The sequence below is a fragment of the Argentina silus genome (genome assembly GCF_951799395.1).
Source record: "Argentina silus genome assembly, chromosome: 21".
In the NCBI taxonomy this organism is placed as follows: domain Eukaryota; kingdom Metazoa; phylum Chordata; class Actinopteri; order Argentiniformes; family Argentinidae; genus Argentina; species Argentina silus.
In genome coordinates this window covers 12,885,584-12,912,083 of record NC_139675.1, presented here as the reverse complement: position 1 = coordinate 12,912,083, position 26,500 = coordinate 12,885,584, and the positions used below count along the sequence as shown (strand labels likewise).

The following is a 26,500-nucleotide window of genomic DNA, read 5'->3' as shown; positions in this document are numbered from 1 at the left end:
CGGCACCCCATTTCTCCATGATTGCCCTTGTGCACTCCCCCACATGGATTTAGGTGGGAATGGATTGGTGTAAAACACCTGTGCTCAGATCAATCCTATACTTTGGTACGCAGCATTTGGACTTGTGGCTGGGCTGTCAAGTGAAGTGTTTACTAAAGGATACAAAAATCAAAGGATAGACGTAAACAGCTAGGGCTCTATTTTCAGCCAGCGCAAATGGAGGCAAGTCCAAATGCAGGCACATTGGCAATTTGTGTTGGCAGTAACAGGCTCTTTGTTGTAATCAGCTATTTAAATAACCAGATTGGCTCAACGGTTGTCCTCCAGTCCCGGCACCGGACTATATTTAATCCCCTATGAGCCTCAACGCAGCCTAAGATGCAGGCAGGGCCCTTCTGGCCGTTCCGGAGTCTAGACTAATATACAAATAGGCTAATATACAGTGTTAGACTTAAATACCTTTGCAAAAAACTGTAAACTCATATAAATCAAATCAAATCAAATGGGCCATTTGGGCCCCTAGACTCTGGAACGACCTGCCTATTAGGCTAGCATCAGATCTGCATTAGATAGATCTGTATTTTCTTTGAAATCTCTTCTTAAAACTCATTGTTATAGACTAACCTTTAATTGATGCTACCCATATTCTTTTTAATGTGTTGTGTTTTACTGTTTTATATTTATATTTTTGTTTTTATTTGCATTTCTGTTTTATCTGCACATTTATAAAGCACTTTGTAACACTGTTTTAAAAAGGTGTTTTGTTGTGTAGCTGAAGATAGTTTAGAAAGTATTAGCAATCTAGAAGCAGAGGAAAAAACGTCTTCAAAGCAAGTGCAGTTCCATCATAGTTATCAGCAGTGAGTGGCAATGTGCTGTAGATTCCTAAGCAGTAAATTAGCTGGGCTCTTTTCCTCTCAGCAGAAAAAACATTTCCCCCGATAGCGAGCAGGTAGTTGTCGAACAACTTTTCTCACGCATCAAATGCGATCTTCGGTTCGCCCAGGGAGTCCAGGAAAACGGCAGGAGATTGTCAGGAAAGCAGAGCCATATCCTCTTCAGATTCACTTTTGCTAGAAGTATTAAATTCACCACTATTCTCGTCACCACTTTGTTGCGTAGCTGAAGCTAGTTTAGAAAGTATTAGCAATCAGACACAGAAGCAGAGGAACAGGGGAACGGGTACTTCAGTTGCAAGGAATACGTTTATTATTTGGTATTGCTGAGAATTCAGTTGGTATTGAGTATTGACAATACAAGACAATTTTGACAACACAAAGGAGCTCCAAAGGTAATCATACAGATCAACAAGCTTCACTAAAAGGAACTCATTGTCAAAGAGTCTGCATGAAGACAAAGAGAAAGATCGACTACTTATCTCTGAAAATCATCAACAATCAACAACGTCATATCCTGCATGGAGGACATGTGCAAACCCACTAAGCTAAAGCCTATGTATTAGCTTATGGAGCTAATGCATTTTCTTCAGATCTCAGGCAAGATTACTCATCATGCGAGTGTGGTCCCTGAACCACCTCCGGTACAATGGCATGTTTTAGATAGTTACACTGTTGTCCACATTCTCAGGTTTCAGGGCGGTGTATGGCAGAGGGAGGTCAACATTCCGTTTGTTGATCTTCTCTTCGAGACCCTTCAGGTCATTCTGGAACTCTGCTATCTTGTCCAATGGAGTTTTCTCAATGAAATAGTTTTCTCGGTAGTTTCCAAGTGTGACCTAAAAAAAAATTGAAAAGAGGTGCAGCTAAAAATCACATGGCTATAACCAATGTTGTGAGGAGGTGCAGCTAAAAATCACAGGGCGACAAATGCTTATGATGAAATATTGACAATGTTAAACCAATACTCACAGTGTCATATGTCGACTCGCTTAGAAGGTACACCATGGCCAAACCTTGTGCTACGACGTTCTGGTCAGGGAGGGTCAGTAACATGATGGTCTCGTTAGACTGCCCCTTTGTGGTGGGAGGAGGGAGTTGCAGCGCAATGGGGGAGTTGGGCATCCAGCCATCAAAATCAAACTGGAATGTGTTAAAAGATAAGCTATTAAAGGATATGTTCAGTATCTCCTCTAACAGTATGACAAATTGATTATGAATAACTAGTATAATACATGTATATGTTTGGCTCTGAGAATCAGGGTTGGGGTCAATCCAGGAAGTTAACTGAATTTTAATTTGATAATTGACATTCATTTTCAATTGATCTCAGTATCTCTATACCTCAGGGGGTATGGATCCTCTATTTACATTCTACAGACAATTGAAAATGAAAAGCTGGATGGAATGGAACTGAAATGGAATTGACCGCAACTTTGCTCAGAATAATGTGATTTTCTCTTGAACAGGCGTAAAAAAAAAAAAAACCTGGCCGCTGTTGATACTCTCATGTTGGCTTGATACTGTAAACATCACCATGGTAACAAACTTGACCAGCTCATCAACAGAGCTGAAGTTCTGAGGGATTCCTAAGTGGGAAATCAGGTGTTTTACAAATACAAACAATAGTTAAACCCTTGCATCAAATAAACGTAATGTAACTGCATTTCTCATTTTCTGACAACTACTGTAGTTCTAAAAAGACATGGAGAAACAGTGCATGTTGCATATTCACAATCTGTATATAATAATATAGACAACTCTGGGTGACTCATTGACTGTCCAACTAGACATATGTCACATCCCTAGAATTTCCCAACATTGAGACATAGGGTTCTTCTATAGTATTTGTACTTACTATGTGTACTTACTATTTGTGTTATCTTTTCATTGACACTGTTTCTGTGTCATTAACAAACACAAAGGTGACAATGAGATAATGTGACATAAAATCTGGCTACCTGAGTTTGTGTTTGATAAGAATCCCTTTTCAAAGATGTCTTTGATCCAGCTCTGTAATTCAGTGTCTTCAGCCACGTAAGAGTCAGAAATGTAGTAGTACTCCACCATTCCCTTGACATAACTGTAGGAATCATATATCACACTTGAGTCTTTACAAACATTAAAACACTGTCATGTTTAGTGGATAAATGTGTACACCAATGTGTTCAGTTCAAACTTCTACTTACTGATGTAAAATAATCATTATGTGAACAAAGTATACATAATAATCTACAAATAATTAACTTTTCTATGACTGCGGTTTTCAGACTTGAGATCTGCACACTCAACATGATTTTTTGCATGAATGTCCCATTGACGTCAGTGAATGATTTGTGCGAAATTCAGAGTTAGGTGAATGCCCTTGTTTAGCAGTTTAGCACGTATTTTAGCTGAGCTTCCAATAAGGTTTTTAGCAATATTGCCTGATTGAACGGTTCACAATAAAGATCTACACGACTTTACTTAGAGGTGATGTCCCATAGCCTCAGTCCGTCATCTCTGTAGTAGAAGTTAGGCACAGAGTCCAGACCACGTGCAGTGATGTCCTCCGGCATACAGAGGGAGCTGTAGGTCAGCAAGGACGTAGACCTATTCAAATAGTCTATCATCCCTTGTCCTCCAATACCTGCATACTGCAGAAAAAGGTGACAATTAGGACCAGGTTGCAATTTGACCAGGTGTCTTGTGAAAAATGTATTTTATGTCAGTGAGACTAGCCTGGATAAGTAAAGGTTGAATTATTGAGTATTTATCAAGGAAAAAGGTTATTAATTTTTTTTATGTTAGGTTAGGTTAAAAAACATATAAAAACAAGATCCAGCCACCAGTGAGTGGATACCTTACCAAGGTAATCGCTCCTTTATCTGATAGCAGCTCATCACGACCCACAACGTTAATCTGCAGAGTGTAACGGGTGTGAGGAATCAGGAGCTACAGGATGGGGAGAGAGTATCGTAGATAAGTACGAGTGAGTGGAACACAGTTCCATTTGAAATAAATTGATCTTAAGGCTGTATAAAACCTTCATAAATCATTGATAAGGCCTACAGAGATGCTTTACAAAGAGTTATTCCACATGTAGCAAAATGCTTCTGATTTATGAAGCATCCATTTATCCCTTATGAAGGCTTTATGAAGTGGATATTTGTTTTACAATGGGACCAAACAAATATCAAGGAAAACAAAATGGTTGACAGACATGCAAGACGAAATATGTTGAAAACTTAGCTGCTGTGGAATAAAGTAAATTTTTGTGCAAGTAGAAACGGAAAGAAGAAAAAAAGAAAGGAAAAACTGAAAATCAATTACCTTGTAGAGAGGATGAACCGGCGGCAGGTTGCGCAGCGTTGCCACGGTGAACACCTCACCCAAAAGGTGGGTACGTAACAGGTGAACGTTGAGCTCGTGTTTGCTGAAATCAGCGGCCCTCACAAAGATCTTGGCAATTAGCCAGTCATACGTAGAGTCAGTGGGCAGAAAGATGGGGTTGTCTTCTGCAGGTTGCTGCTTCAGCTATGGTAGGGGGGGAGAATAGTTTGTTTTCGGACTCTCAGAAACAATTGCCAAATGAGTAATGATTGTCTAAACCCACAATGTAAAAGACATTAATCGCTGCTAAATTTGAATTAGTGGTAAAAAGGTTAGAACTATATTGTCACATTTTGCCAATCTTAGGGGATACCTGTACTCTACCTGGATTGCAATCGGCATTAACTTCTTGTCAGGGGTGCTGTACAACAGTACAAGTGGGGCAGTCAGATACTGCGGTTTGTCATTGATCACGTTGGGTTTCAACCCGTCCAGCTCCTTGTAGTCAATCAGGAATATGTTGCCTTCCTGTTTCAGATAGAAGAGAGTGAATAGGTGGTTGCTGAGAAAAGAGCCAACCTTCAATGCCAGATGCTGCGATGCTGTGAAGATCTTGTGACCAAAAGTTTAATACAATCGAATTGAAATTTTGCATTGATAGATATACCTTCATCTGCTCTGTGAGACTGGACTCTCCCTGGAGAGAGGTCTTCACCATTTCATCAGTGACGGGGAAATTCTTAGGCAACTCTGAGCAGCGTCGGATCGTCATGGGGTTGAGGCCATTCAGAAACTGGTAGCCGAAAAACTCGTCCTCCTCCCAGTGCTTTTCAACATATTCTTCAGGAACACAGCGTCAGCATCATGTAAAATGAGGAGTAAAGAGCAGTTGCTGTAGGATCAGGATCAGGATCAGGATCAGTCTGTAAAAGACCCACCGTAGATACTGCACATACCATAAACAGTGCTCTTTTTATTAGTGAAGACTTCACTGATTTGCTCGATGCTTTCAAATGGTTTCTTCGTTAGTAGGATGCCATCCAGTCCCAGTGTAATTAATCTGCATAAGTGGAAGAGGTTAATAAGTGGAAGAGGTGACTTTCAAGGAAGCTGGCAAAATACCAGCTTTATATCTCCATACCTTTATTCAACTGACAGGGTAGATATTATAATCAGTAGCATATATGGCAATTGGACTTACGCAGAGGCCGTTGTCAGAACAACTTCAGTTTCCTTGGTGAAGGAGAACCTGACCTCAGGAGGGAGGTCGACAGGATCGGTTGCATTCACTGTTCCAGGCAGACCTTCAAGATACACACTCCATCTGATGAACCACACAGACCATCAAGATACACACTCCATCTGATGAACCACACAGACCATCAAGATACACACTCCATCTGATGAAACACACGCAATCACTCACACAAACACACACACACACACACACACACACACACACACACACACACACACACACACACACACAGACTCCAGAGAGAGATAAACAAAGTGATAATGTATACTGTTGACAGTGCTGTATATGGAAGGTTGTTCCCTTAGAAAAAGCATTGGTAGGTGGAAAATGTCTCATTTACTTACTCGAAAGCCTGACGACGAATATCCAAAGCAACTGTCCGGCTTTCTTTTGCTCCAGGGATGGTATCGTTGAAGATCAACTTAGCTGGACAAGAAATACATTTCAATGTGAATTTTTTTCTGTTACATTTATATATAGAAACCCCATGACAAAAGTTCCTGAGTGATTCACTCACTCATTTTTCACAGTGTACATTGATCATCACATTCAAATACAAGTCAAGCATATCAATGTGGTCCCACTTTATTTGGATTGTCCACTACAGATACTAAAACTCTTTCCAAACTATCAAATGATTTTGTATCTCATTATTAGTCTACTGTAATATCCGGACTTCTAAACAGACATAAATACAGATAGCATGTTGTATGTTTCTGGTCTGTAGGTATTATCTATACTGCATGAATCATATTGGCTGTACAATTAAAAATATCACCAAATCCAAAAGGAAGAAATTTGGGGCAACAGTTCACTTGTTGACTGTTGGTCGATTCTCTACACCATCTGTATGAAACTATCAAAATAAAGTATTACTCCACAAACATAGCTAACAGCAGCCTGCTCTGCTGTGCCACACTGAACTGACCAGTTGCTTCTCTCGTGATCACTTCCTCATCTTTATCCAGCCAGCGATACACAGGGAAAAGATCCAAATCTCCCTCTGGCGTCTTCACCTCAACATAGGCACAGAACCACCCGACGTAAAGTAGTTGTAAAGTGCGTTTCTTAAGCATTAGCCTCAGCTGCCAAAGTTGTCCTAGGGAGGTGTTGCTCGTCAGATTATAGTTTGCCACCTTCAAAGAGATACAAGTAATTATCTTTATACCTTTATATCGATCTTGTTGTTTATATCATCTCCCTTTGGCTACTTACAGGGGCAATCTGGAATTCAAAGCAGTCTCCCCGTGACTTGTTTTGTTAAAACAGCTGATGAATAGGACTGAGCTATAGATGCAATGACTGACCATTCAGGTCAACATTATAGTTTTACATAACAGCGGTATAAAACAACCTTATATTGTGGGTTCTGATGGGGTAAGATAGTTGAACTAAGCTAATGAGGCATTTAGAATTTATAATCTTGAAGATTATAGAATCAATGACTATATGCCATTCATTTAAAAGTCCAAAAATGTATGTACCAATTCCACATTGCCCCTTTTAAGGCAAGAGATTGGTAAATCATTTTTAAGAAATTGTATCATGTATTTAATGTCAATCTGTAGTCTTGGCACTGGAATGACAACATGATTAGAAAGTACATTCCTGAGAGTGAAATCAACTTACAGTTCCTTTCCCTAGATCGGAACCTTTTAGCTCTTGAAGGTCACTCTCCCCCTCTGTGCCATACAGTTGCATGAAAACACGGCTGGCCGTTCCATCGAACAGGCGCGTTCCAGTGGACACCTGCACCTGGTACAAGAACTCCTTTGCATCGGCTCTGCAAACAGACAAAAGGTGCATATCGTATTACACTGGCAGTTCAACACGGGAAAACAATGTAAAACATAATGACAAGCAAATGCAATTTCCACCTCTAAAACACCAGATAGAATGAATAATAATTGAGGAATATACCGTGCCCTGCGTAAGTGTTGGGAAAGTGAAGCATTTTTTCTTCTTTTGGCTCTATACTCCAAAAGTTTGGAATTGAAATCAAACAATTTCTATGATTTAAAGTGTAGATTCTCAGCTTTTGTGTGTTATTTGTGTACATATTTGTTTCACCATATCATTCATACATAGTCCCCCTATTTCAGCGCATCAAAAGTAAAGGGACACATTCATACAGTATAATGTCCAAATCAAGCACATGTTTAGTATTTGGTCGACAATCCTTTGCGTGCTAACTGCCTGAAGTCTGCGACCCATTGACCCCACCAGACGCTGGGTATATTCTCTGGTGCTCTGCCAGACCTGTACTGCAGCCATCTCAATTGCTGTTTGTTTTCAGGTCTTTTTGCCGAAAATCTTGTCATCAGGAAATGAAATGCATGTTCAATTGGATTTGAAGATTGACATGGCGAGTTAATAACTATTTGGCCCTTAAAAACATTGGAGGAATTTGCTTGTACTCGAGCAGACAAGATGTCACTGTACAGTTACATCATCAATTAAGAAAGGTTAGCCAGTTCTCATGGCAGCTATACATGCCCTAACATTAATACCCCCTTCCCCATGTTTCACAGATGAGGTAGTATGCTGTAAATCTTGGGCAGATCCTTTTCTCTACAAACTTTCCACTTGCAATCACTTTGGAACATTCTTATTTGTCCACAATACCTTTTTCCAGACCTCTGCAAGCTTTTAAGGTACCTTTTTAGCAAACTGTAACCTGACCATCCTTTTTGAGGATAACTAGTGGTTTGCACCTTGCAGGGAAGCCTCTGTGGTTCAGCTGGTGACGTATTCTGCGGATGGTAGTCTCAGTGGAATGAAACCTTCTTCAGTCATCCACTGTAGAAGTCTTCCTTGACCTATCAGCCCGATTGCTGAGGTCACAAGTGCTGCTTTTGATTTTTTAATAATGTTCCAAACTGTCGATTTTCCAGCCTACTAATGGCTTCCTTGACTTTCATTGACTTCTCTTTGGACAGACACCAATAACAGACTCCAAAGGCAAACAAAAAGCCTAGAATCAATACCAGACATTGACAGCTTTCTTATGCTTACGCAAATTATGTGACGGAACACAGACTTACCAGAAACACGTCAAGCCAATTGTCAATGAGTGTTTAATTTGGATATTATATGATTCTTTCCCATTTATTTTGATACCCAAATACCCATCCATAAAAGCTGAAAAATCTTTATTTACCTCATAGTAATTGTTTGATTTCAAATCCAAAGTTTTGGAGTATAGAACCAAAAGAAGAAAACATTTTTCACTGTCCCATGACTTACGCAAGGCACTGTATTCCCAATTGTTGAGTAAACACAGTGTGGTCTAGATGTGTATGTTCTTACCCATCATCTAAGTCTGCAGCTCTTGCTCCAAAACAGCAACTCATCAACAACGTGAACTTGATCCACGCTTCCATGCTTTGAGGAATAGCTTTGTGCATGTACAGACTGCACACCTGAAATAAGATGAGACGATGTCTGACTGGACACTGTCAGTGTGCAATCTTTTAAAGGACAGAGAAGCTCCAAAGATCATCTGATCAGGGCTGGCACATCCCAACTGAGACTGGGAGCCAGATGCTTTCACAGGAAACTGGTCATATTTGGGCAGACTAAAAAAAAAAAAAGAAAAAAAAAAGAAAAAGAAAAAGGGCAAAGCAGGTTAATGATCTGTGAATCAGTGACACCTTTTTTTAAATTCCAGAAACGGATAAGGACATTCACAAACTAACCTGTGTGTGTTTGTGAGAGACAGAAAGCATAAGCTAGTTTGGTGTGTACAGCAGAGTATGTGCTGGCCCTGAAAACTTCCTTACTTTGTTTAAGATTCTTGCCACTCTTGCCAGCTAAGACCCTGTGGGCCATTCCTAGGTCAATATGGTTTCATTGAGTACATTCTGTTAAGCAGTGATTCTGGACATACTGTCTTGATCCTCAGTGACTGCCTCTCTTGATACATACATACATTCATTCATTCTTTCTCTTCAATGAATGAATGTATGTATAAATGAATGAATGAATAAATAAATAAATGTTGGAATTAATGAGTTATATTTTATGTCTGGTCATGAATGACCTAACCCCTTATGGGATCATCAGACCCATTGTTCTGAATTTAAACAACAGGTCCTACAAGTCCCTTCTGCTGTATGGTGAGATGGTGACCAAATACGGCACTCAACTAAAGCATTTTCCAGAGGAAATCTCTTTCAATACCAAGTATTGTAAGCACAGCATTTGTTGTTTTCGATGTTATTGTTGAATTTTTTGGTCTATTATATACGCACATATCATTTTCATTGTAAAGTACACAACAGTACAGTGACACAAACTAGCATGGGACATTGGATAAAAGTTCATGATGACACGAACGAGAAGTAGGACAAAATTGCAATTGGAGTCATGAAACATGGAATGACATGCAATTTATTTATATCTTTATCCATTAACCATTTTAATTTCAAATGTAGCTTACAAACATTAACTGCAGTAATATGAGACTAATGGAATGGCACTGTTTGTACAAATTAAAAGGCAGAGCAAACACATTGCAGTTCACATGAACTTTAAGTAAAAGCCTTAGTAAAAATGTGTAAACCAGACCAAATATATGAACATTTGTGAAGATTGTAGAACTGCCTTTTGTATTCCCACTTGAAACTCCTGATTGCTCAGAACATCGAACTGTATTCTTAGAAATCTCAGGTATCGTCTTTGAACGAGGAATTTCCATGTCAGACATTTCAGACTTTCCTCGTACATGAACGCAGCATAAGTAGAGTACTGCTCTTCCTAGTACCCTGACCAAGGCACTTTCTCAATTGTTAGAAACTCTTCACGTCCTCTCCTCTGTCCTCCACTCACTCCCTACTCAAAACGCATTGGAGGAGAAGATCTAGATCCCTCCCCTTAGATATTCTCCTCCAATGGGTTTTGAGAAGGAAGCGAGTGGAGGACGGAGGAGAGCACCCAAGAAATCAAGCTTCTAACAATTGAGTAAGGGGCCAAGTGTGGCCAGCCCTAGTCTAAATGGCCACGCTATTCTCCACCAGCTCTGGGACCAAGTAGGTGTATGGCACTTCCAGCGTAGCATTTCTGGCATTGATAGTGTTACTCAAGACTTGCAGCTCTGCTTGAAATTCCTTTATCAACCTGCAGGGGACCGCTTCACTGAAGTGCTCTTGAGGGTACTGACCAAGGGAGACCTGATGTAGATAATGCACAGATACATAAAAGCGTTTACAATTACATTGTTTACAAACAAGGTAGTAAAATAAGTTAAAAATGTTGGGTTCTGATGGGGTAAGACAGTTGAACTAAGTTCATGAGTCATTGATAACTTACTGTATGTTCTTCAAGAATCAATGGAGTTTTAATTAATTTAAACCCCCCAACAATTTATGTGCCATGATCAATCAATCAATCCCTTAATAAATACATAATTTGCTAATATCGTCTTGATTTATAGTGTCTTGTGTTCAGTTATTGAGAATAGTCCTATGAGATGATGAACTTACGAAATCATCGGATTGCTTGCTGAGCAGCCACATGGTGGACATGCCTTGCACTGTGGTGTTGACATCTGGGAAGGTCTCCAGCATGGTACTCTCAGTACAGCACCCCTTAGTGGTGGGAGGAGGGCGTTGCAGGGAGATGGGGGTGTTGGGCATCCAGCCTCCATAGTCATACTGAGACAGATTAATGAATTATTATTACTATTACTGACAGTTAACGGGGAGTTTCGGTGATAGTGTTAAAGTTGTTACAGACAGCATTAGCTGTGACATTAGATATAAGACAAAGCCAAACATAATACGTAGTCTGTGTGCTCTCTCACACTCTTAAATCAGTATCTGTCTAATCAAGAACGGTGACGATATACATCACATACTGAGTTTGAAAGCATCAGCACAAACAGGTCCAGAGAAAGAGAAAGATATCGTCACTGTTTGGATGTCGTGATCTGGCTTGTCACATTCTATGGCCACGCCCACCTGTCCAGTGTTGACAGCAGCATGCTGGCTGGAGCCGGATGTTATCACCACGGTGATGAACTTGACAAGCTCTGCCACAGTGTTGAATGACTGAGGGATTCCTGTACAATTAAATAAAGAGTGAGGTAAAAGGCAGAACATGGGTGACAACCATGGGAGTTTTTCACTGCGCCTTCCTTATGAATATTTCAACACAAATTGAAATCGATGAACAATGACCTATGACAGGAGCTGTTTGAACCTAATACCCTGCACTTCATCACCTGTGCTGGTTTGGGCCATGAAGCCGTGAACAAAGATATCGTTGATCCAGCTCTGCAGCTCAGTGTCCTGCTCGACCTCCGAGTCAGACTTGTAGTAGTGGCCGATCATCCCCTGAACAAACCTAGAAAACACAACACAGACACAACACACTCAATTAGATAGATATATAGACAGACTGCCAGCCAGCCAGCCAGACAGACAGACAGACAGACAGACAAACACCTGTGGATGATGTCCCACACACGTAGTCCGTCATCTCTGTAGTAGAAGTTGGGCACTGAGTCCAGACCGCGTGCAGTGATGTCCTCCGGCATACAGAGGGAGCTGTAGGTCATTGAGGACACTGCTCTCTTCAGGATCGTGAACATCGCCTCCCCGCCCGAGGATGCAAACTACAATGTTGGGGAAGTTAGGGGTAAGGAAAAATACATCATGAAAATGTGTAATAGATAAATGCTCACATATGCAAGTAACAACATACTGTACAGTATAGTAGATTTATTGTAACATTATAATACACATTCAATAGACTACTATTGATATATACTGTATTATAACATCTCTGTACTTATGAATAAAACAACAATACAATACATCATTATAATCCCACATGTATATTTTATAATTATTATTTTATTTTATATTCTACATAATTTGGTCCATGCGCACACACAATACAAAAGACAAAAGCACAGCACACATCACAAACATTAGGAGTATTTTGAGTATTTTCAAATATTTTGTACCTTAGTGAAAACTCCATCGTCCGATATGAGGAGGAGACGGGCCAAATAGTTAATCTGTAGCGTGTAGCGGGTATGTGGTATCAGGAGCTAAAGTGAAACATTATTATTATTATCATTATTATTATTATTATTATTACCAAGTAGACACTACTGCAATGTTAACACTACAGTACGAAGATCTAGGTTCGTCCCTTATTTTCAGACCTCGTGGTCTTTAAATGTCAAATCCATGTGTGGATATACTGATATGCGACCAGGGAGATCATATGCTGCATACATACTATAGTCACGGTCGAGTTAATATATAATAATATATGCCATTTAGTTGACGCTTTTATCCAAAGCGACTTACATTGCAGTGAGTGCATACATTTCAGTATATATGGTCCCAGCGGGAATCAAACCCATGTTGTTAGCATCATGCTCTACCCACTGAGCCACAGAGGACCAGAGGAGTTACCTTGTAGAGAGGGTGTACCATCGGGACGTTACGCAGCAGTGCCACAGAGAACACCTCGCACAACAGGTGAGTGCGCAGCAGATGAACGTTGAGCTGATGTTCGCTGAAGTCGGCGCTCCTCACAAAGATCTTGGCCATCAGCCAGTCATACTCAGAGTCAGTGGGCAGAAAGATGGGGTTGTCTTCTGCAGGTTGCTGCTTCAGCTGAAGGGGAGATTGTTATCACACGATATGATAGAACTTCATTTCTACCCATGAGGCAATTAGTTATGGGCTACAGTGATGCATCGTATTGTTGGGGTGATATTCTCACGTCTAATCCCTGATGTGCTTGGCTATGGTCTACACTGGGTGGTTGGTCTTACCTGGATAGTCTTATCTGGATTGTCTTACCTGCATAGTCTTACCTGTATAGTCTTACAGTACCTGGATAGTCTTATCTGGATAGTCTTACAGTACTTGCATAGTCTTACCTGAATAGTCTTACCTGGATAGTCTTACAGTACTTGCATAGTCTTACCTGAATAGTCTTATCATGATAGTCTTACCTGCATAGTCTTATCTGGATAGCCTTACCTGGATAGTCTTATCTGGATAGTCTTATCTGGATAGTCTTACCTGGATAGTCTTACAGTACCTGGATAGTCTTATCTGGATAGTCTTACAGTACCTGGAGAGTCTTATCTGGATAGTCTTACAGTACCTGGATAGTCTTATCTGGATAGTCTTACCTGGGTAGTCTCATCTGGATAGTCTTACCTGGATAGCGATTGGCATCAGTTTGTTGTCAGGGGTTTTTTGTAACAGGACAAGGGGCGCTGGCAGGTACTGTTGTTTCCCATTGATCACGTTGGGGGTGATTTTATCCAAGCTCTTATAGTCAAGCAGGTATATGTTGTTTTTCTGTTTGGGTTAGGAGAATAGAGAATTAGCCCAACAGCTGCTCTACTCTAGCTAAAGCCAATATAGAATAGAAAACTGGAATGCCCTGCCTAACCCTAACCCTAACCCTAACCCTAACCCTAACCCTAAGCCTAAGCCTAAAGCACTAGCAATACAGCACAGTACACATCACTTCATAGAAAAACAACTTATATGCAAGACATATCACACACATACAGTTTAGGTAGTGAAAGAAAGCTATTACTTTTTCCAAATAGTGAGAAATTGAGTTTTGCACAGTATTTACATATAAGTCTAATCTGTCTTTACTAAACGGCTCAGTTTCAACAAACCTGCATTTCGTCTCTTAGGCTGCATGCACCATGAAGACAGGCCTTCACCATGTCATCAGTGACAGGGAATTTCTCAGGCAGCTCTGAGCAGCGTTGGATCAACATGGGATTGATGCCATTCAAATACTGGTAGCCGAAAAACCAGTCCTCTTTCCAGTGTTCCTGGACATAGTCTGGAAGGGGGGAAATTAATTGAGTTGCTCTACACTGTCATATGTCTTGGACTAAATAAAACATTCATTGATTCAACCAAAGTTATTCCTTAAAAACGCAGCTTAAAAATTTTGCTTTTATAATTTGGTTAAAAATACTGTACCCCCACTGTAGTTTATTTGCTATAGCCCCACCTGAGATGGGGGTCCTATTGCAGCAGAAGACTCGATTGATATCGTCAATGTTTGTCCAATTCTCCTTGCAGTCAGACAGCCCCTTCAGTTTCAGCTCTGTCAATCTACAGGAAGGGGAGAAAATTCAATCTGGGAAAATACAGAGATTCACAGCGCAAACGCAGTTCAGTCCATCGATCTCTATGGAATTGAAATGGGTCCTGGTGATTCCATGGAACAACTATATTCCTCTTGTTAAATTCTAGTCTAGGAGATCCACTGGGTGTATGCAGACTTCAACCAACTGATACATAAATAATCAAGCATTTGATAAGATGAATCAGATGTTAGGTCTCAGGTGTTAACGGGCTAGAACAAAAGCCTGCACACCCTGTGGTTTTCCAGGACGACATTACAGTACAGTACGACATTACTGCAGCCTCGGTAGACTTGAATTTTGTTGTTATTGGTGTCTGTGTGCATAAAGTTGTCCCATTTTGTAAGACGATCTGATTACGGTTCTGGCAATGGGGGCATGACGTTGGCGAATGAGATGATCATCTACACTCTTAGAAAAACACCACTGAGCATTCTTCACAGAACACAAAATGGTTCTAAATGGAACTTAAAAGTGTTCTTCAAATGGTTCTTCTACAGGGACACAGTAGAAGAGTGGGGGGAAGAACTCACGCTGAGGTAGCGGTGAAGAGGAACTGGGTGGTCTTGGTGAAGGAGAAGCGGACCTCGAAAGGCAGGGAGAGAGGATTGTCCACCTTCATGGCGTGGGGGAGACCCTCCATTTGCACAGCCCAGCTGGAGGAGGAACACAGAGAGAGAGATGGGGACAGGATTGAATGAACAGACTGGGCGGTTATGACGAGGAACAATGAGAAAGTTCAATGACCTCTTTTTGCCTGGTTGCCAGCGCCACTCGCCTGTTACAGTAGGAGTTAGCAGGTAGCGAAAACAGATCTGCGTAACCAGGCAATGCTTATTTATGTTTTTTCATTTATCTGTTCCTTCCTTCATTCTGAGACAGTATTAACATACATTTAGTTTATTAATTGATTCATTCTTTTTCTGTGACCACTCCTCTTACCAATACTGCTCAGCCCTAAGGCTCATCTCCTTGGTCCGACTGTACATAGCAAGTGGATGCTTGTCATCACAGAGTCTTTTAGCTGCAAAAGATAGTAAGTACACACAGTTAAAACACAGACATTTTCATTGTTATGTGTTCATGGAAGAGTGTTTCACTGTACTGTGACTGTTTTGCTTATTATCAGAACTGTGCTGCATGTCCTATATGTGATTCTGTCACTTAACAAGTTGGTGCTACTGCACAGGCTTTTTTGAACAAAACTTCAAACTGTTTTTCTACAGTGTATGCGAGACCAAACCCTGCTGACCTGTGCCCTCTCTGAAGAAGTGCACTTCTCTGTCCGAGATCCAGCGGTAACACGGGAACTGAGCCTTGTCTCCCTCTGGCGTCACCACGACAACCTTGGAACAGAACCAATCGTCTTCAGGGAATAGAAGGAGGGGCTGTTTGTCCAACTCTATCAACACTAGCTTGCCCAGGGAAGCAGGGCAGCACACGGTGAAGTCACACACCTTCGAGGGAGAAAGGGGAGGGAGGGAGGGAGGGAGGAGAGAGAGAGAGAGAGAGAGAGAGAGAGAGAGAGAGAGAGAGAGAGAGAGAGAGAGATATGAGAAAACAATAAACTCATGTTCTGTCCTAATTTATTTGGTCAGTTCTTATGTGTTCGCTTTGACAATATTCTGTAAGATGATATATCATCAGCCAAGAGAGAGAGAGAGAGAGAGAGAGAGAGAGAGAGAGAGAGAGAGAGAGAGAGAGAGAGAGAGAGAGAGAGAGAGAGAGAGACCCCCTATTCCTAGGAACCTACAAGGTTGCATATGCTGGTTCAAGCCCTCTACTTCACACCTGATCCAAGTAATTATTGACAAATCAGCAGCATACAGTTGTTGGCATGGGCATTTATGAGTTACCAGTGCATCATGGAACACATGGGACAAAAATATGCCAGCCATTGATAAAACAACTTGAGTAGGCTATTCAGTTGTATTTATAGGATTACCATGTGCAGGATTATCTTTTCAAGGCTTCAACCATACAAGGGCTATTTCTCAATTATTCGAAACACAACTCCTTGTGTCCTCTCCTCCGTCCCCCACTCTTGTCCTACTGACAACGCATCGGAGGAGAAGATCTAGGTTCCTCCCTTTACATATCCTTGTGTTCCTAATAATTGAAAAAAAAGGCTATGGTGTGCAAGCTTTGAGGGGTGAGACTTATTTCACAAAGGGACATATCTCTTGCTGAGATCCCTGACTTACCGCCCCCTTGAAGAAGCCTCCACTGAGTCTAAGGGCCCTGAGCCATGTGCGTTTGCTCTCACCATCCTCGCCCACCAGTTTGATGAAGACGTTGTTCATGGTGGTGGCATTAACCATGTTGGCTGTGCTCACGGTAACCGTATACTCCGCCATCTTGATGCTGTAATGCAGAAAACGATAGCATGTCTTGTGTGTGTAATGTGTACACCGTTTAAAGGGGCAATCCAGTATTCAAACAACAAAGCAGTCACCCGACCACTTTGTTTTGGTAAACAGCTAAGTAGTAATGGGGCGCGAAGAAATGTAACCACTCTCAGTTTCATAGGCGGAGCTATGGATGCAAGGACTGACCTTGCATGAGTTCAAAATGAGAGTTTTAACTGACATTGTTTACAAACAATAGAGTAAAACCAGCTTATATTTTGGGTTCTGACGTGGTAAGACAGTTAACTAAACTCATGAGTCATATGCATGCGTTCTTCAAGTCATATGCATGCGTTCTTCAAGAATCAATTGCTACATATACTTTATTTAGGTTGTCTTTGACCATGTCTCTCTGATCAATGACGCTCACCAAATTCATAAGCAATATTACAATTAATTTCTGAAATATGCCCTTGACAATGCAGTTACCTCTGTCTTTTGTTGCGACTCAACTGCTGCGACTGACTATCCCTAAGCCCCCCTTACAGTAATACAGGCTACATGTACTACAAGTAGCAATGAATAATCAATACTGGGACAGTCACAGTGAATTGCCACAATCTACTTGTGCAAGTAACACTGTTTGTGACTCCAAGTTAGACAGGGCTTGTCTCAAGTTCTATCATAACTATTGATTTAGTAAAATCCCATTTCTGAAACACTTAGTTCTTACCTTGGTTTGCAGGATCTGGCTTGGTAGTGTATGTTTCAGATACACCCCACTTCTACTGCTTCACAGCACCTTTATATGTAGCTGAATCTAACCCCAGCCCTTGCATCATATCCCATATTGCAAAGCCAATTCCTTAGAAGTGATGAATACTGTAATCTGATACTGCAGTGTAAACACAGCGGTGGGGAGGAGTTATTGTTATATGTTATTGTAGGTAGAGCAAGTTATGGGGAAGTAGATTAACTGAGCCATAACCAATCCTGGCATGAAAAAGGATGCTTGCTCATGCATGTTCAAGTGAATAAGCTTCCCAGCGTGATTTGTGTTCCAGTAATAACAGAAGGTTAACATCGATCAGACTCAACACTCGACGTTGAGGCTCTGGCATTTTCTCTGTCTCTGCAATATAATTAAAACATAGTTCTCATTTTCAATTGCAAAATGGGGTTCAGAAAGGTGGTTTTGTCTCTTTTCCGGGACACAGGATACAACAAACATACAACAAACTGTAATATTTGCGTGAAGACCTGCTACACCTGTAGGGATGTGAGGCTTATATGAGGCTTATATGAGGCTTACAGGATGACTAGAAGGTCATTTTGTCTATGAGAGGGTAAAGCGAAACCATATTGTGCTGGCTCAGATATTTTATTTTCAAATTGTCCTTTCCAGCACTGTTCCAGCAACTGTTTCAGCAACTGTTTCAGCAACTGTTTCAGCAACCACTGCTGTCATGACTGCAGAGTCACTACGCTCAGTCTTACGCTGTAGATTGAAGATCCATCTCTTCAGGCTACATCTTAACGGTCCCTCCTAAAGACCTCTTCACCCCCACTACCCCCCTGTACAAGTTTCTCTCCTGTTATTAAAAAAAAAAAATGGTCTGAGCATTGATTACTGATGGATAGATGAGTCACTTACTTAAACAAATGTATTTGTTGTAAGTCGCTTTCGATAAAGGCGTCTGCTAAATGCCGTAAACGTAAATGTAAATGTATGTTGTATGAACATATGGTTATGTATCTGCAGGCATTAGGATAAGAAAGGGATCTGCTAGTGAATCACATAACTACTCTCTGCTACAGACAAAGGTGTGTTGCATTAGGCAATTGACAACACAGCATCAATCAATAATGTCACATCATTGTGATCCATTACACTGTCAATTGCTATGGCTATTGTGGTTTATTGTTGTTAAAAAATCATTAGTAGCGTGTGACCTATTGCTCCGAATCACTATGACCTGACTTCCGTCGAGGCCTTTATTTACTTTCATGGCTACAGGGGCACCAGACTCTTCAGTTGACCTATGACCTCTTTTCCCTGAACCTTCACGACACATAGTCTAAATAGTGATCACAACACATGACGATTCATCAACATTGCTAGCAATACACAGTTGTAGAATGAAAACATTGGAGACCATACAGTCCAGCCCCAGGGTCGACAGGTGCGTGTGCTACAGTACAACGCTTCAGTGCAATAGCCCTACTGATTTCACGCTTATCATTGCATCACATTTACAAATGATATCAACAACTTGTCGCTGCACCTTTTAGACACAATATGAGATAAGTCATAAGTTTAGACACACCTTGCCAAGAGTGTGCAAAGCTGTCATCAAAGCAAAAGGTGGCTACTCTGAAATATAAAACATATTCTGGTTTGTTTAACACTTTTTTGTTTACTACATAATTCCATATGTGTTCCTTCAGAGTTGTGATGTCTTCAATGTTAATCTACAGTGTAGAAAATAATAAAAATAAAGAAAAACCATTGAATGAGAAGGTGTGTCCAAACTTTTGACTGGTATTGTATACCTACTGTATTTGTTCATACAGTGAGAAAACAAGTCAAACAGTAATAAGTAACAGATTTAGTCATTTTTAATAATGTGACATTCTTTGGAGCATGTACAGTAGCCAAATACAACTGTAATGGTTAAATAAGTATCTGTAATACTATATGCTAATATAATAAGTACTAATATAGTAAGCTAATAATATTGATAATACTATTCATTTAAGCATTTCATCATGTAAGCATTTTACTATGGAAGCATTAAACATATATTGGATGATTGTTTGTAGCAACTGGTGTCCTGTGAGACACCCTTTTGTTCTGGCCCACAAGTCACCCTTTTCCTTCCGATCTGCGGGTCGCCCTTCTGATCCGGCCTGTGAGCCGTCCTTTGTTTGTGACTTGTTTATAGACCTGCTTATAACTTAAGAAAAGATAAGGGAACTAAGATTGTTCTGACTCCAAGGCCAAGTGGCAGATGCTAGCGTGTGAAGAAATGGGTGATATAGAACAATGGGGTCTTGTGTGAAGTTCTGGATATCTTATCTGTTGTGACAGTTAGTTCTTAGGAAAACTTACGGTACATGCACCTTTTCAGCTGCCACCCTCAATGGCAGCGTTCCAGACAGCTATTTAAGACAGGTCGTAAATATACACTTCTCCTTCAATTAGTTCCCAGGTTGTTAAAACACTCTTCTACTTCTGTTAGTTCCATTACCATTACCTCTAGTATTATCAATATTATTAGCTTACTATATTAGTGCTTACTAGCATATAGTATTACAGATACTGATTGAACCATGACACAACATTGTGAATATGTATTAAAAAAAACTACTACTACATCCCATGATCAAATCTATATCAAAACAAAACACTATACAACAAAATCTTTTTTTGTGTCATCTTCGTTAAACTGATCTATTACAAAAAACACAGAATGACTCTGCTGTTCCCTTTGGAGATGTTTTTGGGCCGGTGTTTGATTGACAGCTGTGTGTGTGTGTGGGGGGGGGGGGGCTCAGATCTGGGGAGAGGGGACAGTGAGGAGGCCGGTTGGCTTCATCTTGTTGATGCCTCCGTCCAGGACGACCACGCGGGGGTAGTTCACCTTCACCAGGTGGGTCGCAAACTGGGGAGAGAGGAACAAGAGATTAGACCACACTGTGACCATAAAGACATTACATACCATCCAAAAAGCCTCAGTTACTATACTATACAGTGATCCCATCAACTGGAAACATTGCAGGCCACTTGCAACATCTGTGATATGCAGAACCTTCCCCTGTTTGTTACCACAGCAGTTGTGGCATAAACCGTCCAGGACCCACTGTGGTAATACACCCAGGAATGGTACTCAACTGCAACATGGATTTACCTGGTTCTTAGTAAACCTTGCACATATCTTGCGCAAGCCGTAATGGCCCAGGAGCCTATCTTTTGTTTCTGTAATATCTCAGTGTTTCTTAACAGCATGACTGCTCCAGCCCTTTCTGGTAAATCATACTGTGAGTGTTGATTAAAGCTCCCCGCATGAAAAACACACAAAACCACTTCTACAAATCTGGACTTGCCTGAGCAAGAAAAACACTGGCAGTGGAACTTGCACTACAGTGCAATTAACAGTTTGCACAACAAAGAAGACAAAAGAGTGAAAAACAGTACAGTACAACATCAACATCAGTACAAGTAGAACCGTGTCGAGACTGAAACAGAAACCTCGGCAGCCCGGCCTCAGCTGGTGGTTCAGAGGGCTGTGACAGAAGGAGACGGCATCGAGTGGCATTAATATTAATATTAATATTAACATTAACATTATCTAAAAACATCTGCTGTATGTTGTATACCCATGGTTTCTGTGAGTGTGTTTGGAGGAGAAATGGCAGTCCACACACATTCATCACTAATGCATGACCGTGGATGACCTTGGCAGTCATGTTTGCCTGCCAGGTTAAAACCCATTTCTCAAGGCTGCGTCTATCCAAGCCGATTGATTGACAGAATCGGCAGTGCGTGCTCGCAGGCAGGCAGGCAGGCAGGCAGGCAGGCAGGCAGGCAGGCAGGCAGGCACGCACGCACCAATTTCTTGTGTGTTCAGTAAAGGACTGCTCCTTCAATATTTCATAAAGATCGCCAAAACCACAGACTTCAGCTCAAATCTCCAAATGAGAAAGGAGCTTCCATACGGCCTCGGGGCAGACTTATTCGGGATGAAAAGGGCAAGTAAACAGGCCATTCGTATAGATAAACCACCCACGGCAGGCAGAGAGACAAATTGAGAGAGAGGACGAAAGAGAGAAAGAGAGAAAAAGGCAACGGAGAGAGAGAAAACAAGGACGATACAGAGAGAGAGAAAGAGAGAGAGAGAGAGAGAAAGGAGAGGAGAGCAAGGGCAACAGAGACGGAGAGAGAAAATGACGAGGAGCAACAGAGAGACAGCAGGAAAGAAAGGAGAGAAAGGATGAAGAGAAGGAGGAAAAAAAACAACCCGGAGGAGATCGATAGACAGTAAAAAGAGAAAGAAAGAGCAAAGAGCAAGAGGAGAGAGAGAGAGAGAGAGATAGAGAGAGGACGGGGGGAGGCAGGGGGGGGGCGGACACTCATAACACTGAAAGACTACAGCACGCAATGTAGGGGGGGGGGGGGCATTTAATGAGAGACCCCCGGTGCAGAATCTCAAAGCCCAGTGTGACAAATGCCTACGCGCTATTCCACAATGACCAAACCCAAAAACAACTCCAGGGGGTGAGCGAGGTGAAGGGCAAAAGAAAGAAAAGGGGGAGAGTGAGAGGGGGGGGGGGGGGAAAGGAAGAAGGGGGGGGGGGGGGGTGGTGACGGATGGGAGAGCTTCCACACACCCACCCGGGTCAGGTGGCACCAAGACGGACACACATTGATGGAGGGATGCAGAGGGAAAGTGCAGACACACGTTGATGGAGGGATACGGAACTATTTGTACTCTGTCCACAACCTCGGCCTGCTCTCTAGCCAGACACACAAGTCATTTTTTCTTCTTCTCTTTTTCTAAGGAGTGAAGAGTTCATCCACTTTATTGACACAGTAAAGCAGCAGAGGCGGAAAGCAGAGAGAGAGAGAGAGAGAGAGAGAGAGAGAGGGACACTCAGTTGAAATTGGACAGATGCTGGGATCAACCCCCCCCCCCCGGTGCCCCCCCCCCGATCTTGAAGAGCTCCTACAGCACTCAAGATCACACTTTCACAGGACTTTGTAAAAACTTGACATTTGGTTTGCACTGTGACCCAATCTGCTCTGTCTGTGGTTTTTCCAAGGAAATGATGCAACCCACCAGACAGGACAGGATGAGATTGGTTCACAGACCCAACCGTCACTTGTCACTCGTCACACTCATTCACACACACACACACACACACACACACACACACACACACACACACACACACACACACACACACACACACACACACACACACACACACACACACACACACACACACACACACACACACACACACCATCAGGCTGTGGGTGTAGCCCGAGGCTACATTCCTGCAGATGCTTAACAGAGACTAGTCACTAGAGCTGCAATACAGCTTGCGACTCTCCTGAAAAACAAACCAAAAAAAAGTCCAACAGACTCCGTGGCTCTGTTTCAATCCATCAATCAATCGTGGACGTGGCATACACAGCCTTCTCAGCGCAGGTGTCCCTTTTGTTCTGGTGTGGGAGGATCTGTAACCCACTTATAATAAGAACACGTATAATCATCATCGACATTGATTGCTTGGTTGATGTGCTGCTGTGAGGTACTCTCTTGTGGCACTGCGCCCACATTAAAGTGGAACTGTGGCATTAGCATCGATACAACATAATGAGAATTCTCTTTGTCAATTAAGAATGCTGCAGAATCTAAACCTTTCGAATAAAGGATAAGATAACACTTACATATATAAAAAATAAATAAATTAAAAAAAAACACACATATTTCCACATAGTAACAGCAAATAGTAACAGTACCCATTCCACTCCACCATAGAGGTCGCTACGTAATCACAGAATTATGATATAACAACAGCAATTAGATATATGCAATTAGCAATTAGACAGCAATTAGCAATTAGATATATGAACAGCAATTAAATAGCGATAACGTGTTGTTATTACACACACGCACAGGCACCAAATTCGTGTCAAGTGGGACTGAAAATACAAAACCCCTAAAAGACGTCTTAGAAGTGATATCGTGACTCAGAGAGTCTGCACCTCTCTGCGTTTCGTTGACAGGCCCTGTTGGTAGGTTTTGATCTGCCGTGGCTGCAGAGTCTGTGTGACGTGTGGCTGCTGATGGCATACAAATACATGTGGAGACGGACAAGTGGCTTCTTCAAGGCCATTTGTCACGATGCTGACCCTGACACACACGCCACGTTATTCTGCTGACTAGCGTGTCACGCTGTCTGGGGATATTTCTACTAAAAGGACTGTTCCTCTGTTGTCTGTGTCTGTGTGTCTGTGTCTGTCTGTTCCTTTCTGTCTGTCTTTCTGTTCCTGTCTGTGTCTGTCTGTCTGTCTGTCTGTCTGTGTCTGTGTTTCTGTCTGTCTGTATGCCTGTCTGTCTGTCTGTATTTCTGTTCCTATCTGTGAGTCTGTCTGTCTGTATGCCTGTCTGTCTGTCTGTGTGTCTGTGTGTCTGTGTGTCTGTCTGTCTGTCTGTCTGTCTGTCTGTCTGCGTCCATCTAAGGGGGTGATAGTTGGACCCTCTGGAAACAATTGTCTCTCGCCTGGCGCTAATATGATTAACCAAAGTCACGGGTGGGAATTAGGGGAGACTTAACTCTCAACGTCTCATGGATGGGGGTCCTGTCTGGGCAGAGTGAGGGCTGACCTGAAGGGTCAATGGTCAGGACACCTCCTCTTAAACCCCTCTGATCACTGGGTGTATCTGTGAGGGTCAGGGCTAGGGCCTAGGCTACACCCTGGGTGGGTTTAGGGTTAGGCGTCTCTAAGCTGGGTGTATCTGTGAGGGTCAGGGCTAGGGCCTAGGCTACACCCTGGGTGGAGTTAGAGTTAGGCGTCTCTAAGCTGTGTGTATCTGTGAGGGTCAGGGCTAGGGCCTAGGCTACACCCTGGGTGGGGTTAGGGTTAGGCGTCTCTAAGCTTGGTGTATCTGTGAGGGTCAGGGCTAGGGCCTAGGCTACACCCTGGGTGGGGTTAGGGTTAGGCGTCTCTAAGATGGGTGTATCTGTGAGGGTCAGGGCTAGGGCCTAGGCTACACCCTGGGTGGGGTTAGGGTTAGGCGTCTCTAAGCAGGGTGTATCTGTGAGGGTCAGGGCTAGGGCCTAGGCTACACCCTGGGTGGGGTTAGGGTTAGGCGTCTCTAAGCTGTGTGTATCTGTGAGGGTCAGGGCTAGGGCCTAGGCTACACCCTGGGTGGGGTTAGAGTTAGGCGTCTCTAAGCTTGGTGTATCTGTGAGGGTCAGGGCTAGGGCCTAGGCTACACCCTGTCATCTTGAGATATCTGCAAAAGGGATGTAGCGTGATGCAACCGTAGCAATATAGCGTGAAAGCAATATCGTTCTATTCTGTTGTATAGAACGCAACTGTTCAGGCTCCTTGATAGGCTCCCCCCTTATGTTATTTTGTATTTTAAGCTGTTTACTTTAACTTCAGACAGGGAGCTATACAGAGCGAAGCCATTCGATTACGGCAAACTTAAATGTATTACTATTTTCATCAAACGTGATTAAACGGATGCAAGTGTCCTGACTGAACTGTAAGTTTCTGTGGTGGTGTGTGTGTGTGTGTGCGTGTGTGACACAGGTATGTGTGTGTGTGTCACAGATCTCACCAGAGCGGCGCTCTTCACGGCGTGACTGATGACCACTATGACGCGTCCCCTGAAGCTCTGGAGCGTCCCGGTGGCGGGGCACGCCACCAGCTCTCCGTCGGGGGTGAAGGCGGCGCTGTAGGGGATGTTGATGCTGCCAGAGATGTGGCCTCTGCTGAAGCTGACACACACACCGGGGTTAAGGGACAAACCGTGACGTACACGTGGATACTGTTTATCTTTATAACACATCAACATTGGTCTATATTGACCACAAATAGGTCATTGTACTGTAGTGGTCATAGGTCGAGGACTTGTTCATGGTTCGTTTGTGTATTGAAGTAGTGCCTACTTGAACTTTAACAAGCTCCTGGATGCACGTTGGTTGTTTTATTTTAAACCCGTCCTGTTGGCCTTAAAAAATCTGCGTCAAACCTATCGCCCTGGTGGGAGTCCCGTTTATTGACGTTTAATGCTCCAGTAATGGGAAAAAGCGGGGGGAAAAAACCCCAAACGTCAGCTGCTTTTTCCACTTTTATGGCCGTAGAAACAGGGCTTGTGGATGTGATTTGGGGGCGCTGACACAGTGTGATGTATCTTAGCGTCCGAGGGCAGTGGCTTCAATTGACAGGCTGATACATCCTCGCCCTGGGCTCACCTAGACGGGCTGTTACATTCACCATAAAAACACAGCACGCACGCACGCACACACACACACACACACACACACAGACACACAGACAGACAGACAGACAGAGACACACACGCACGCGCGCGCGCGCGCGCACACACACACACACACACACACACACACACACACACACACACACACACACACACACACACACACACACACACACACACACACACACAGCCAGCGAGAGTAATATCCCCAAGTGAACATGGTCACCCGGACCACCCACTCAAACTGGAACCTTGTACGATGGAACATAAAATCCAATGTGCCCCCGTCCAAAGTTCAGCAGGTTGTTTAATGTCTGTTCCGTGCCTCTCTGTTTACCGCGTTCTCTCTCTTTATTCTCCCTGCCAATATTCTCATCATATCATCAATGTACCGTATTAAAGTCAAGATATTCTCATCATCAAGACTCCCACACTGATTCAAATAGGAGTCCATTCTCCTCTCTGGATAATTGCAATCAGCACAATATACTACTGTAGAGAACACACCGCACACA

The 26,500-nt window shown here is 42.4% G+C and overlaps 3 protein-coding genes across 3 annotated transcripts in view; all 3 read right to left on the bottom strand.

The window, feature by feature from the left end:
- Nucleotides 1–1,555: 1,555 nt before the first annotated feature.
- LOC310821236 (polyunsaturated fatty acid lipoxygenase ALOX15B-like) lies at nt 1,556–6,542 on the bottom strand (the record flags this gene model as incomplete). The annotated part of the gene is made up of 10 exons (XM_083693202.1): nt 1,556–1,735; nt 1,869–2,039; nt 2,385–2,485; nt 2,858–2,979; nt 3,363–3,532; nt 3,744–3,830; nt 4,209–4,412; nt 4,593–4,736; nt 4,876–5,048; nt 6,395–6,542. The coding sequence occupies 10 exons, from the start codon at nt 6,540–6,542 to the stop codon at nt 1,556–1,558; spliced, it is 1,500 nt and encodes a 499-aa protein (XP_083549328.1).
- Nucleotides 6,543–9,840: 3,298 nt separating this feature from the next.
- On the bottom strand, nt 9,841–17,811 carry LOC310820899 (hydroperoxide isomerase ALOXE3-like). The gene is made up of 15 exons (XM_083692736.1): nt 17,696–17,811; nt 16,819–16,978; nt 15,867–16,071; nt 15,557–15,638; nt 15,148–15,270; nt 14,479–14,582; nt 14,132–14,304; nt 13,656–13,799; nt 12,897–13,100; nt 12,437–12,523; nt 11,913–12,082; nt 11,690–11,811; nt 11,427–11,527; nt 10,950–11,120; nt 9,841–10,637 (listed from the first exon to the last, which is right to left on the bottom strand). The coding sequence occupies exons 2-15, from the start codon at nt 16,969–16,971 to the stop codon at nt 10,458–10,460; spliced, it is 2,019 nt and encodes a 672-aa protein (XP_083548862.1). The 5' UTR covers nt 16,972–16,978; nt 17,696–17,811; the 3' UTR covers nt 9,841–10,457.
- Nucleotides 17,812–19,332: 1,521 nt separating this feature from the next.
- tbck (TBC1 domain containing kinase) overlaps nt 19,333–26,500 on the bottom strand; it is a 45,171-nt gene continuing 38,003 nt past the window's right edge. Inside the window, 2 exon segments of the mRNA XM_083692701.1 lie at nt 19,333–20,627; nt 25,323–25,482. Coding sequence (XP_083548827.1) covers nt 20,517–20,627; nt 25,323–25,482 — 271 coding nt within the window. The 3' untranslated portion in view covers nt 19,333–20,516.

What these genes read in the sequence shown, in the direction of transcription:
- LOC310820899 (XM_083692736.1), bottom strand. Translation starts at nt 16,971, where the DNA reads ATGGCGGAGTATACGGTTACCGTGAGCACAGCCAACATGGTTAATGCC. An exon ending in GCCTAAGAGACGAAATGCAG is followed by an intron (nt 13,800 to 14,131) that starts GTTTGTTGAAAC and finishes TAACCCAAACAG; the next exon opens with AAAAACAACATATACCTGCT. An exon ending in CATGGCCCAAACCAGCACAG is followed by an intron (nt 11,528 to 11,689) that starts GTGATGAAGTGC and finishes TTAATTGTACAG; the next exon opens with GAATCCCTCAGTCATTCAAC.